At 39.6% G+C, this 15,054-nt stretch overlaps 2 protein-coding genes across 2 annotated transcripts in view; one reads left to right on the forward strand and one right to left on the reverse strand.

Moving 5' to 3' along the window:
- The window catches only part of LOC123984490 (adhesion G protein-coupled receptor B3-like), a 72,145-nt gene extending 60,292 nt beyond the window's left edge, over positions 1-11,853 (reverse strand). The window contains exons 1-2 of the mRNA XM_046071406.1: positions 11,238-11,853; positions 4,388-4,480 (exon numbers count right to left, since the gene is read on the reverse strand). Coding sequence (XP_045927362.1) covers positions 4,388-4,480; positions 11,238-11,853 — 709 coding nt within the window. The remainder of the gene's footprint in view (positions 1-4,387; positions 4,481-11,237) is intronic.
- Positions 1-15,054, forward strand: part of eys (eyes shut homolog) — a 276,707-nt gene that overhangs the window by 40,154 nt on the left and 221,499 nt on the right. The window contains exon 3 of the mRNA XM_046071407.1: positions 11,215-11,333. The gene's annotated coding sequence lies outside the window, so the exon portion shown is untranslated. The remainder of the gene's footprint in view (positions 1-11,214; positions 11,334-15,054) is intronic.

The following is a 15,054-nucleotide window of genomic DNA, read 5'->3' on the forward strand; positions in this document are numbered from 1 at the left end:
CAGCTCATGATGAATGGGGGCAAAAACAAAAATGGTGCGTTTTGTTCAGTGTAAGGTGGTGACCTGGTAAATGTGAACTGCTAAACACCAGCATGTTACTATTGCCATTGTTAGCATGCTGATGTTAGCATTTATTGTAAAGCCTAAGCACAACCTCACAGAACCGCTAGGAAGGCTGTAGACACCCATGACCTCCATGAGCAAAATCTTCCCTAAAACCTTAATCATGGACTTGTTATTGCCTTAACATGACCTTAATAAATGACTGCTTATAAAACAAAACAACAGTTATACGATCTTGAAAAGCTCATCATGGCTAACCCCAAATAGTCGATGCTTCAATGGGCGGAGCCTGATTCGACTGCCAATCACACAGTCGAAGCTTCGCAGCGGCATTATGAAACGAGGTTCATACTATTTTGGCAAAATAGGGTGCTCAGTTTTGCTGATTTGTGATGTTTTTACATAGAACTACCAGTTTTCTCCCAATAAGTGAATACATAGGCTATTACAATTTAAATTATAAAGAAAGAAACTTTTAATAAATGTTTTAAAATGCATGAATAAATCCAAAGTTGTAACCCTAATCCTTAAGGAAGAGGATCAATGCGCATGTGTGGACGTAGCGTGTATGTGTGTGGATGTGTCGCTATGTGTGTAGTGGCAGGAGAGGAACACTTGCTGAAGAGACGGAGCCCCAGCTTCGTTGGTGTTGTGCCAAGTTGTCCGCCCCTCGCGGGACATTCTGATCATTTATCACCAACAACTACAGTTAACAGAACAGTGCCCATTCTCCCATTTTCTATAACTGCGTATCGTGTTCGGGGTCATGAAGTAAATTAAAGCACAACACAAATGGAAATTACACAGATTTAGAAATTTAATACCATAGAATTATGATTTCACTATTTCACCAATTATTAAAATGCTTTCAGTATTACACACTATAAACAAATAGCTCTCAAAACATTGCTTATGTAGGTCATTCAGAATGTACAGTTTACAGTTTTACTTACCTGACTTGCTGTTATTCTTATTCCTCTTAATCCTATTAGTTATATTATTACTAGTTGTGATGGATCACCAGAGAGCCACTTCCAGAGTCTATTGTTATGAAGCACAGAGTGCTGTAAACAAGCTGACAATCTGGCACAAGATTGTTTCAGAGTTATAATTTCTGAATCTCATTCTACGTTACATAACACTTCTCCTTTCAGTGTGAGGAGGTGAATAACCACAATCCTCCGTGGAAACATACAGACAGCGCAAGCAAATGTCAGCTGTCTTAGTGATGGCTGTTACTGAAATATCCCATTGTTCATCTGTAAAGCATTAGCCCTGCTGTTAGATAACCAAAATTATGAATGTATAGTTAATAATTGTATACATTAACTAAAAAACAAACAAAATACAAGTACCAAAGCAGTTTTGCACTTGATTTGAACAAAGTCAACATTTCACCTGCAATTCCTATAAATGCAGTGCAATGGAGGCATTTGTAATTGTGTTGTTTAGACTAAAAAACGCCTAAACAACACAAACTGGGCCAATTAGACAAATAAAATGGTTAAAAAATATATGATTTCCATATCACTGTAATATGGTAGTACATTGATCCATCACAAATCACTGACCACTGCACAAACAACATTAAAGTTATTCATCAACAATAATCATGTTGTATGCTATCAGCTGTTGTGTATGATGTATTCTGATTTGTGTGTTGGCTTCGGATTCCTCTGTGGAGAATGGCTGGCACCATATTGTAAAAGCTAAAAACTATTCACTGTCGAACTGCAATTAAATAAAAAAATTTTGCCATTATACTTACAACAAAACATAGTCTTGTCATACATTGCAAACTAGTGCACTCTTCTTAAGACAAAACATATTTTGCCTTAACACAGACATAGTTACATGAACAACTTTTATTGTACTCGTCTGTCCTCTAGTACATTATGTAATTCTTTTTGTTTTGTATACTCTACTTTTCAACATCTAGACCATGGGATGTTCATCTACAACTGTTTTCAGTTATGTCGTTTTCACATCAAAGTAAAGGCTTGGTTACAAAGGAAGTTCAAATATGATTTTTATTTTTTAAATCCTCTAATATACCCTTTTTGTTTTTTTCTCTTATGAGAGGCACTCGAGTTTCCTATAAGCACATTGAGAACAACCCCTACAGTAATTTGGACAGGATAGAAAAGAGGGCACTTGACCATAAAACTGCATTCCAGAGTAAACGCCTCAAATATAATAGATGTTATATCATATTTAAAAGTCAACTATTGTATGTAACTGCTTTGGTATCACTTCTTCATTAATATTATGATGAAAATATACTGCATTGAAAATGTAAAATTCCCTGGGGAACATGTAAACTACTTGATATTGTTAAGAGACACTGATTATGTAAGTTTGTGTACTTCCCCAGATCATAGTATATCATCTAAGTTACAAAGGAGCATCCATTATAGCTACATGAGGACACTCTCCATTCTCTGCAGCGGGACTGCCAGTGAGAGCAGTTACAGAAGCCCCTAGGAAAAAAAATTGGATTTTGCCTCCACTTTACCACACTCTTTGAGTGACAGACTCATTTGCCAGGTTTTGTGGGTGGATGTTTATGCAAATGCCTCTCCTCTGTGGGCTGAAATAGCCATCCAGTGACAGGCCAAAACTAACTGGGTTGAAATGCAGGAACATGCAACTGAGAGGCTGAAAGCAGTGCATAATTTACATTAACATCTCTGGCACCGCACAACAAGGGCTTGATCAAATTTACCACATTAAGCCAGCCCACACAAAAGTTAGAATGTGAATTTTTTTTTTTTAGCCTATTTAAAAAATGACAAGAAATGTTCAAGACATCTGACAGTGTTCATCCACACTAAGAGCTTCAAAGCCTCGCCCTCGCCTTGTAACTGTGGCACAAAGCTGTAACAGACTCATGTTTTCTTAGAAGGATGAATAGTGCGGTTGTTTAGGCCCACTCTGAAGGACTTTGCATTCTAAATGAAATTGTCATATGAGAATCACAATTGTTGTTGTCCAAATTTATTTTTACAATGAGCTGAATTACCCGTTTCTGCTGTGAAGCAAAGATACCAAATCACGTTCATTTCAGTTTTAGTTGGATATAAACAAGTTCATGGTGTTCCCTCTTGTCCTGAATGAGACTGCAGGAACATTTTTATGGCAGGAAATAAGAAATGATGGTTAGGACTGAATTATGCATATGATGGCAGAGAAAAAATATTCTATAATAAGAAGACGAGACAGTCTTCTACATCTATACGAACGTATGACTTGTTATGTTTGCATTCATATATCAACCGTTTTGAAGTCAAAGGAAACAAGAGCACAACGGCTGTTATTCCTTTGATCTATACAGTTCACTTATCTGTAACTCATAAATTGCAAAATAGAGACTGGATGCTGTGATGTCAAAGCAAGACACACAATTACAAATGGTGCTTCATGATAAGTATGCAGTGCTGTTGTGGTGATGAAACAGCGTGGAGCCTTTGACAAAGAACAGCATCAGCTTTAGCCATGCATACACTACGGCAAAACTGATGCAGCACCAGTGTGCTACATGATGAGATGTACAATAAATTAGCTACAGTGAAAAAACAAAAAGGTCTTTGACATTAAGTGCTTTACGTCAAACTTATTTATTGATTCATTATGCAGAACTGTCTTTTGTATTGACATAATCTCACATTTGAAAACATTTAGGATTTTCCCCTGCTCAAATGTTTTCTACATTTAAGAGAGACCACATATTACCTGTAAAAATTAGAATAAATAAATAATGTATCGTAATTAGGCAAATGGTTAGAATCATAAGCACAATGTATTAAGCAGATAAGATACTGAGAGGTTTAAAAAACTGCTACTAATCACTATTTTACTTTCCTCCATTTGTATTGCCAAACCTTGACACAGCGTACCAAACCAGCCTCAGTTCAACTTTTTCACTATCTACAATGTGGTGCTGGTTTAGATTTGTTGCTTCATGTTATTTTTAAAGAGCTGAATGAGTGCTTGAGTGCTAAACAGGTGAAGAGTAGTTGTGGGAGCTGGTGCAACGTGGATATACAGGCACACAAATCCACCACTGCGTGGAATTCATAGCAAGAAACATGCATACAGGTGGGACACGCGTGCTAATAAATCAGACATGCATGTTTCCTCATTACTTAGGCAGGATACTTACTGGCGAAGCGCTACAGTTTTGAGGACAAGAGGTGTGGTTACGTAACCCATTACTCTGATTACAATCCCTGCTGTAATATGACATTATTATTGGCAACAACTGTTCCTCACAAATTTTATTACAATTGTATTCATTGTAGACTGTAAAGTTAAAAAGGCATACCTGTCACCTCCATGACACTGCCAAGCTGGGCCCTGGGTTGAAGCACTAATCTAAGAAATGTAGCTTTCAGACTTTCTGGGCAGTTTACATTGCCTGATATGAGACAGAGTTCTTAACTCGTTACAGTCCATTTCCATCTTCAGTCTGACATTGCCTCCACCCTAACCATTTTTTTTGCAGGAAAGGGGGATTAGATTTTCCCTAACCAGTCACTAGAGACCAACGTATCTGCCTGAAGGTAATTTCTTTTAAGTCGACACTGATGCGTAGCCATGCCAACACACTGGTTTTGCTGAGGATTGGAGCAGAGTGAAGTAAAAACAAACTACGATCTCGGGCAATACTGAGAAGACATGTCGTCTTTATAAAATACATTTGTTAATCAAGAAGGTCATATCTTGCTTGATATCAGACAAAATTTGTTGTTGTTGCTCCTCCTTGGTTCCAGCGGACAACTTGACAACGGCGCTAGCCCCTCACGTGGTTGTGATCAGCTAATTGCTGTCCCCCCATGGCATCCCCCCATGACGCTTAATGGATTTACTCAAGTACTGGAGTAAATGTACTTAGTTGCAGTCCACTACTACAACTTATATATAAATTTGAAGTGCTTTGCTTGGGTATTTCCACGTCAGTTTACTTTTTACTTCACTACAGGTCAGAGAGAAATATTGTACTTTTATTATATATACTAAATAACTATAACTACTAATTATAGTTACAAAATATAGAATGAGCTTATAAAATGTAATGCAATGATTAAACTACCCAACAGTAGAAAAAATTGACTTCACCTCAACCAACTACAACAGTAAAATTTAACTTACACAGTAAAACGTCATTATGATAAACTAATACATTGAATGTATAAAACACTCACAGGGGCAATATTTCTGCATTATGATACTTAGAAATAACAATATGTTGGTGCTTTCAGATTCTGAAGAATCATCAAAAATTTAATTTGGAGGTAGTTTGAGCTACAATATAACTGTTTTGCATTTGAGGGACATTTCAACTTTATGTATTTATTTATTCATCCAGTCATTCTTGGCACGTAGTCACCAACCCCTACTGCGTTATGCTCTCTAGATGTCTGAAAACCATGAATCATGTCCACACACACATACACTCTTAAATTGTATTTCAGGTTTTCTTCCAGGCTTACTGCATTTCATTGCATCCTGTCTGCAGTTCAGCTGTGACAACACAAGGCTTTAATTTACTCTGAGGCAGTTTGCAGTACACAGTCTGGCTATAGTGGAGAGTTATCACTCTGACTTCCAATTGACATACTGCTGAAACAGAGCCTCAAGACTGAGATCACAAATCCATGTCAAATGAACCCACAGTATTCACAGCTGATCTGTATCCACCCCACTGCCGGGTTCTCATTGTTAGCATCAAGGCTGGCCGGTGTGATGTCAGGAGCTGTAGTTAGAAATATCAAATATCAAAATAGTCAGTTGATGATCAACAATAATTATCTAAAACTAAAAATGATGCTTTGTAACCTAAATAATTTTTCAGTTTTAGTCATTTGTCCATTGCAACACTAAGAATAGAACCACATGAACCTTGATTCATTCTGCAACACTACTTTATCATTTAACACCTCAACGCTTGCCCAGACGTCCTCACAGCCAGCAGATTTTGATTCAGACGTTGCTTAACTGTGATTGGTGCATATATATACAGTACATGGCATCGCCTTTTTCTATTTGAGCCCTGTGAAATAACCAAAACGAATTGAACTTTGGCAGAAAATTGTGTCCTTCGTGTTGGACTCCATCTCTTCTTGTAAGAAGCTAATTGGGAAAATAGATTTTCAGGACCTTTAATAAAGCAATTATCAAAACATGCTATTTGGTATTTTGCATAACTGCACAAGTACAAGTTTTATCTTTTCTATCATTTAACTTGCTGTGAAAAATAAAAACCATACCAAGACTCGTGTGGTGGACCCTATAATTTATTGTATCATAAATTTGTAATGGTTGGAAAATGGAGACTTTTGTGGTTCCAGAGAGCCCATTTGCATCCATGTGTGACAGTGTGAGTGGTTTAAGCAGAACTTTAAACATGGCAACAGTTTTTGTGGTTTTATATCACTCTGTAAAATGACTTAGGAGTCACCTCAGAGCCTCATGAATTTTTATACCCAGAAACAGCGACCTGGGCTATTTGAAGAATATACAGTTTATATATGTATATCTTTGAGCCACACACAGTAAGGAACTGCTCACTCACTTCCAGACTCCATTATCGTTTCCTAATAATCAGTCTTGCAGATCCTTAAGTCGTTTTTGACCTAATTTTAGTTTTCTGTATATGTTTTGCAAAACTGACTGGAATTGACCCAAACCCATGTAAATTATTACAGCATAAAACTTTATCATTCTACACACAATACAGTCTATTGTGCTTTTTGTGTTGAGCTTGTCCTTCCCTTGCAAATTTCTATAGCATTTCCATCTCAGCTGCTTGAGAGGTTGAATACAGAAGACACAGCGACAAAGAAAATACTGTTTCTAAATGTATCTAAAACTCAAAGAGCTGAACATGGGAACAATATTTACAGTTTGCTAATAAGTAGAATAATTTAGCCCTGGATTTCAGGGAAATCAGGATGTGGGATTTTCAAGATATTTACTGTAGTTCAAGACAAAGAATGCATGTCTAAGATAAAAACACACAGATTCTGTGCTGTTGAGCTGAACTCTCTCCTTCACTGAATTGGAACTAAAATGGCCTCCAAGTGTACTGAACAATGGGGGTGAGCATAATGCAGTGTGACTACTGAGTGACTTGACTGAGATCCAAAGTGAATAAAAGGCCTCACTATGTGAGGCAGCGAGGCTGAGCTGCTGCAGTGCTCAGGACTTTGGCGGGTGACAGTGCATTAGAACGCTTCACACACATTTCATTTGCCAATAAAATGCTATTGCCATTTTCCACATGGCGCATGATCTGTGTCGTCAGAAACCGTAATGATCAAATAGACATCTGCCACTGCACAAATAAACATCTGCATTTAGTCTTAAAGTGGATATATCTCTTAGATAATATGAAAACCTTTGGTAAATTTTTAATGGTGGATGACTTAAATCACTCTTGTTAAACAAAGCTAGAAAATCCATATAAAGATTTGAAATATTTTATTCACGTTGCATATTGGAGTCAAATCAGTGTTCATACAGTAAGGATTCCCACTTTCCTTTCAAGTTGACAGAGGAACATGACTCAAATCTGTGAGTCAATCAATGTCATTTTTAACTTCTTGTACTAACAATGAATTTAGAGGCCTACTTCGTGTATAAAATATTTTTTGGAATATTATTCATACTGTACATAGGAGCTTCAGTTCTTAATGTTACATGGTTTGAAATAAATTATGAACCCTTATATCCCGAAAGCCTCTTACTGTCACTGTCACATTTGTCCTCTTTTTCTGCCATTACCTACAAGTCAAAGACAACACGGGAATAGGAAGTCAGGGCAGATATTTGCGATGAACTGAATTATCTGACAGAATCAAAATTATGTTTGGATGAAAAACCTCAATTGCCCTTTTCCATTTAAAAAGAATTACTTTATAAATAGGCATCAGTGACAATATTGCAGGGAACATAAAGGTTATTGTCACAATTCTTTGTACCAGGCGGTTGTCATATAATAGTGAGGAATCTTGACATGAACGCTGGTGTTCGAGGCTTCATTAACGGTGAAAACCTTTGGAGGACATGCACATTCCTCTGAAACAATGAGACTCCTTGACCCTGATCCTTGAAAACTGGCAAGTTCCAACCAAACGAGACAAAGACTGAGAGACTTTTCCTTAGCCAAGGGCAGACTAGTAGACTGAGCCACAAAACAAGACAATGCCACATGATGTTGTTTATTTCCTGGAGCCAGGTGCAATTTGTGGATGATTTGAACAGTACATTGTGAATTGGAGGATTTTAAGCTTGTATTTGTGTAAACACCAGTATTTGAACAGGATTGGGCAGGGAAAGGGCAGATATCTAGGTGAGAAAATATTCTAAAATCTCAGGTTCTAGTTGCTATCTGGCGACTGAATGCCTCTTTATGCACTCGATTCATCTTTTTAACATAAATGTGCCAGGGAAATTTAAATTTGTGACAGTGTAGAATATCTGTAAAACGTTTTGTACCAAGCTTTTACTTTTTTTGTCTACCTCAAAGGTCTGATTCACACTAGCCAGAGTCCATCTGAGCAATCATTGGACTGAAAGAAAGAAAACACCCAGGACATGTCACCGGGACAGCACAGCGCTAACGCAGACAGTCATTCATTCACCTATGGGCAGCTCAGAGTCATCAGCCTACTTGACTTTTATGTGTGGTATGTTGAAGGAAACCCACACGAACACAGAAGACAAAGGCAAAAAAATACGGAGAATAAAATCTGCCTTGCTGTGAGTGCCAGTGCGTCAGTGTGCTGCCTCCTTTTACAACTTTTATTCATGAAATGGGAGAATGTGATAAAAATAAAACTGCATAAATGACTCATCTGAGTAGTACATCTGTTTAGTATTTCATTGTGTCACTGTGGTTCTCAAAATGCCACAATATGAAGGAATGAGGTCTGTCCTTTTGTCTGCATAATCACCTTAAATAGTTAAGAGCTTTAACCTTCAAAATGTTGTTATCCCCAGTCTGTTTGAAACACTGGCGGGGCATTTCAGTGTCATGGCTGGAGTATACAACTTCCAGCCCTGCTTTTCTTTGATGTGCTCTGAAGCCATCCTCTACCAGGAACTAAGAAGATCAAAGACAAGCGATTTTATCAAATGGAGCCCTTGTCGACTGTTTGTTATTCTTTATTCTTCATCAGGAACACCCACTCTGTCACCATGATGCCACAGGAGACACTGCTCTTTTAAACCTAGTGGTGATCTCCCCGTTATCCAGATGAAAACGGATTTATTCAAACCTCCCATCAACTGACCCTATAAATAGAGGCTTGTGGAAAATCTTCTGAGGGGAAAAAAAACAAGCTGTGCTCTTAAGCCGTTATTAACATGCTGATAGAAAAATGTCAAATGTTATTTTGGAGCAAAGCATTTTCTGTGAAACTAAGCATAATGCTTCCAAGTAGTATTTGTGATTTGACCATGAGATTCAAAAAATGATGCAATTATCTTGTGACAATTATAAAAATCCACAGCTGAGTCATACTTTCTGATGTTACTGCACATGCTACTTGGCTGCCGGGAGGGTTGTGATGGTAATTCGCCTGTGAAACTGTATGCAGTATTGCTTAAGGGCTCTAGTGAAAGGGGTACGTGAATGATACTCAAAGTGAGTTTATCATCCAACTTGATGGAGGCTAGCCACTTAATAAATCATGTGGAAAACTGAAGCAAAAGTAACTCTTACAAACGCATTAAAAATTCGTTAGGCACAGTAGTGTCTGGGTATAATATTTCTAGAAAAACTAAATCCTGTGTTGCTGTGTTCCAAAAAATGCCTAAAAAATGTGATGGAGCATGTAGCAGCAGGAGTCAACCAATCAGGTGAACTACTGCGATCGATGTTCACCTGTTCTTCTTGATTAGAAAACTGCCACCTGTTCTCCAGGGTGCTATTATAGCAAGTGTTATTTTGGTAAGTGCCACAGGGGGAAAAGCGCCATAACATTCCCGCTATCATTGCCCCCCCCCACAAATCTAAAGGTTGACTCATTATTTTTGGTTCAGTGTGCCATGATGAATGCCCCTCCTTTGTGTCTCACGGTAAACGCACCTCACCTCTGAAGTATGCAGCGTATTCCTCTGGGGTTTTGTTTTCTCTGCTATCTGTTAAAATGCAAGCAGCTATGTGTCAAGAAAGGCTCCCTTTGTAATTCAAAGAGCTACACTAATGTGTTAACTACAAAAACTCCCTCTGCTACCTGGTGACACTAATGAACAGAATCATTATGACTTTATCATACCCATTTACTATGCCATGTTCGTTCAGCTGTCTACCTGTGAATGTGTGTGTAGATGTATAGGTGTTTTTATGTATGCACTTATACACATGCGTACAGCTGCAGGCAGGTCTACCGATAATGCCATTTCCTTCTGTTAGCTCTTGACTATATGTTACTTCCAACATACAGTGAAAACACGTTGCATTGCTCTATGGCAACACTGGACAGGTAGCACCCCTATATGATAGATCAGCTTTGAAAATACTCTTTTATTCAATAATCTTTACCTAAATATGGTTAATTATTAGTTTCTGCAGATTTGACTAAACACTAAACTGTTTCCTACAAGTTTTAAATGTTGCATTGCATGAGCAATGTGATCCAGTCTGACGCTGCTGCATCCATGATCCCAATCGATCCACATGACTCGGATGCCATTAAAAAACAAAGGCCGCGTCCATATGGGCCATGGTCTTTGTAAGGATGACACTGACATAAATGTATAACACACAAAAGTTATCTTTTGATTTGCAGCCATTTTAATTCTGTGCTGATGTGTAGAAAAAAAAAAAACAGCCATTTTAAATTCACAGCAATTTTGAATTCAGTCCAACCAAATGAACGACCCCCTCTAGGTGGTTTGGTATGTGCTGCTGTGGTCTTTACTACACCCAACTCCTCTGGCAGCTTTGTTCTTGAAGCCGACACGTTCCTGAGCAAACTGCATTCTATATATCTATGTGTGCTCTTTGTTTCATGGGCCATCACAGTTCAAGCATGCAATAAGGGCAGAGAAGGGAGTGATTGACGTGCACATTTGACTGACATGATTACTATCTTATCAATGCATACAGTAGTCCATTAAGTCTATATCTGTTTCCGCATAAAGGAGGAAGATGACAGGATACTCACCTTCTTTAGGAGGCCGTTTCACCTCTGCACTCAGATTGCAGATCTGCCCAGCTTGTAGTTGGGGTGACAAGCAACCCTCCGTTTGTGGATTTAAAGGTAAAACCACGTTGTTGAGCATGAGCATACTCTCTGATTCTCCATCGCCTAAATGCTGAGGACAGGTGCATTTTGTGTACACGATCCCACATGTCTCCACTGTCCCTTTCTCTAATTTCAGGCAGTTTTCCAGCCACGTACAAAGTACTTGACACCCAAACTGGCTGGGGCTCGCCTTGTTCAACACCAAAAACTCCACAATGGACTTCTCTTCCTCATCCAGCTTCTGTGGTGTCAATCCGTTATAATCATAAGGGAAAACTCTCCGTAGTTGAACGAAATTCTTGTCATACAGCAAAAATACATAAATATTCTTTGAATCGCACAGGTACACTATAGACTCGTTGACTTTCAGCAATTCGTTGATCTTTTCGTGTGAGTAATGATCGAACTGATAAGCAAGCAAAGAATATTCAGAGCAGCTCAAGTCTCGCTTGTATAGCTTCAGGTAGATGCTGTATTTGGTAGGGTCTGGGTTCTCCAGCGTCCATGTACAGTTTGTATAGTTCTTAGGAAACATTTCAGTCACTGAATATGATCCATAAATGACCCCCTTCACCAGAGTGGAACACCAATAATCTTGGGCACCAGTTAATCCAAACATAACCAGAAGATAGGTGGAAAATATATAAATCAACAGGTTTCGAACAGCCTTCATCCTATGTCATTTGGCCTGCAAGGAGAGATGGAGAGGATTAAACGAGGGGATTTTAAAGCAGAGGACACAGGAAACACGAAAGATGGCCTCTATGAAGTGTGACTGATATGCTTCATACATTTCTTATCACGTCCTAACATGAAAATGAGAATAAAAAGACATATTAACCTCAGCAACATGTCTTTTGCATCCCCGTCCTGCCTCCTTCATTACTATACTTTGTGCAAACATTGCCACCTTGTGGTTGCTCCAGCCATTATTTATTTCTTTACTTTTTTTGTGTGTGGTGGGGGGTTGAGGTGGGTGCAATAATGTGAGTCATTTAGACATTTATAATTGGGTCGTATTTGGTATGCACAATCCCTAGAGATATTCAAATATAGCTGTTTAGGATCTCTGACATCAGAAGACAAACAGTGAAAGAGGTATCCAAGTCAGTGCAGAGCAGCATGCAAATGCTCATTTTACGCAGTAGCCAGGCTCGTTTTCAAATCAAGCTGTTTTCCTCGTGATTTTGTCTGTTTCCTCAGTCAGATTATATGAGGAAGACAAATTCACAGGCTGAGAATGTCTTTCTGCGTGGCGCCTGCTCACCATGGCTTCTCTCCTGCTTTCGGTCCACCACACAACCTGCATGTCTCCGAAATTCAGGGCTTGACATATTTGACAATGCAATTTCATAAAGAGCCGGTGTGTGTGTGTGTGTGTGTGTGTGTGTGTGTGTGTGTGTGTGTGTGTGTGTGTGTGGTTGCGCGCCTTAGTGTGTTTGTGCACGAGAGAGAGAGAATGCAATGCGATGTCCTGATTGCTTTAATCCTACAGGCAATGCAGCTGTGAGCAGTGTCACAGCAGAACGTGCATGTGTGTGTGTGTCTCAAACTGTGTTTGCGGGCGCGCGTGTGTGTATGTGTGTGGGCGTTGAAATCCCAAGTAGGCAATAGATACCAGAGTCCAGAGATTAGATACATTTGCACTTGTGTCTCTAACTTATTCTTTGAATGATCCTAACCTGCGTGGCACACTACATCAGGAGAATATATGTGTGTTACATAAGGATTTGTGGAAGTAGAGTTTAGTGAAATCTGCTATTAGTCGCGATAAATCCGTATGATTCCACATCATTCCGCAAGATTCATGGCCAAGGCTGCAAGAGAATCAGTATTCTGGGGACGAGAAATCGGTCGTCAATAGACGCTGATTTTTATTCCTTCTAAGAGCAATTTTGTCTGGAGAGGACATCTGACTATAGAGACACGGGCATCATCTCATGCAGTGTCAGTTCGATGCTCAGGCGCTTTAAAGTGATTTTTGCCTCTTAAGAGAGAGAGATCAGCTCTTATAAATCATCTGTTAAGCGCCCTGGACTAATATGAGCTGATGAAAGCTCCAAAGCCATCATGTTGAATAGACAGGACAAATATGTAACAAGGGGGAGGCTAAACTTTAACTGAAAGATGATACATGAAAATGAGCTTTTCAGCTGCCACGCAATAATAGGTAACAACAATGATCTTACCTTACACTGCGGAAGCTATGGCTATTTTTCCAACATACTTGACCACATCCTTTATTAATAAATTCTGCAGCCCTCCAGTGAATCAGTGCTCCCCATTCCTGGCGATAGAAGTCCGGCGCAACAAGATATTCAATGGATGAAAATAAAATGCGTTACACTCCGGTCTGCCCGCTCATATCCCCCCGTCTCCTTCTTCTGGGTTTTTCCCATCAAAACGGAGCGCAACAACACACGCCAGCCACCGAGAAAGAGAGAGAGAGAGACAGAGAGAGAGGGAGAAAGAAATTCTTGGAGTGATGAAAAGAAGCGAGCAATTCTTACAGTATTACCATAAATTAATTCGGCAGACTCCACGTCTCTATTCCCACTGATATGTTTTCTCCGGTAAATCGCGCGCCTCCCCTCCGGAAGAAAAGAGGGGGGATAAAAAAAAAAAGATCCGTCGTGGGTGGATGTTTGGGGCTAGTGAGTTACAACAGAGAGAGAAATAGACGCGCTTTGCTTGGTCCTTGCAGAGCTCCAGGAGCAGGCTGCAATATCACGTCACAAACTCAGCCGCTAAGATAAAGCACGTACGTACGCTTCTTACTGGCGCTGCGTCTGGCACCACCAATACTTTCTCCCCCCCCCCCTCCCGTGTACGCCTCCCCTTAACTCGAGTCAAAAGGGTTTCCCCCCATGAACTGGACCCTCTCACTTGTGCTCAGACAACGCTGCTGCGGCGTTCTCCAAAACAGGAATATTTCATGGACTTTTTTTTTGCCTTTTTTTTTTTCAAAAAGGGAAAGGGTGCATGAGAATATAATGATTACAAATACAACCCGCGCGCTCAATCAGTGGGACGTGAAAGCTCGCTGGTGTGTTTGGTAATTCTTCCCTTTTCTCCTGTTGGGTGAAAGCCGCTGTTGTTTTGATTTCTTCGCTGGTTGGCGGGTGTACAGCACGCTGCACGCCCTCCTGTTCGCCACCTTCACGCTGCTGGAAGAACAAATGCTTATGGAGCAACTTGAGCTCTCTGGAAAGTTGTTCCGGGTAGTCTTGCACCTTGCAGGTGAATCTCAAACCTGCTCTTCCCCCACCCCTTCAGCTAGAGGTGTGTGCTCTCAGGGGAATGCTTATTTGTAGCCTACAGTGTATTCAAGGTAAGAATAAAAAGCATTCATGAGGTAGTTGATAAATAAAAGGAACTCATAAAGGCACCTTCAGCTTTTGTTTTTACCTCCTTCTTTTACATGCTTTGCCCTAACATTATCAGAGGCATTCATTTAAGAATCGTCAGTCAATGAAATCCACTCTAACCTCCAGGCTTCAGCAGTTGGCCACTGACAATGCAGCATCAATGGCTCTGCAATAGCCTTCATTACCTATTGGCTGAATTCAGAATGGAAGGATGGACATGAGGACGGGGAGTTACACATTTGAGTCGCCTGCTGATCACACCGCCTTCCCATTGAAGATTCATAATTATAGGCCTACAATCTTCATATGCATTAAAAAAAAAGTTAATGAATGAGAAATGAATTTGCATGACCTTCAGACATGTTGGA

The sequence above is a fragment of the Micropterus dolomieu genome, linkage group LG15, assembly GCF_021292245.1.
Source record: "Micropterus dolomieu isolate WLL.071019.BEF.003 ecotype Adirondacks linkage group LG15, ASM2129224v1, whole genome shotgun sequence".
Lineage (NCBI taxonomy): Eukaryota > Metazoa > Chordata > Actinopteri > Centrarchiformes > Centrarchidae > Micropterus > Micropterus dolomieu.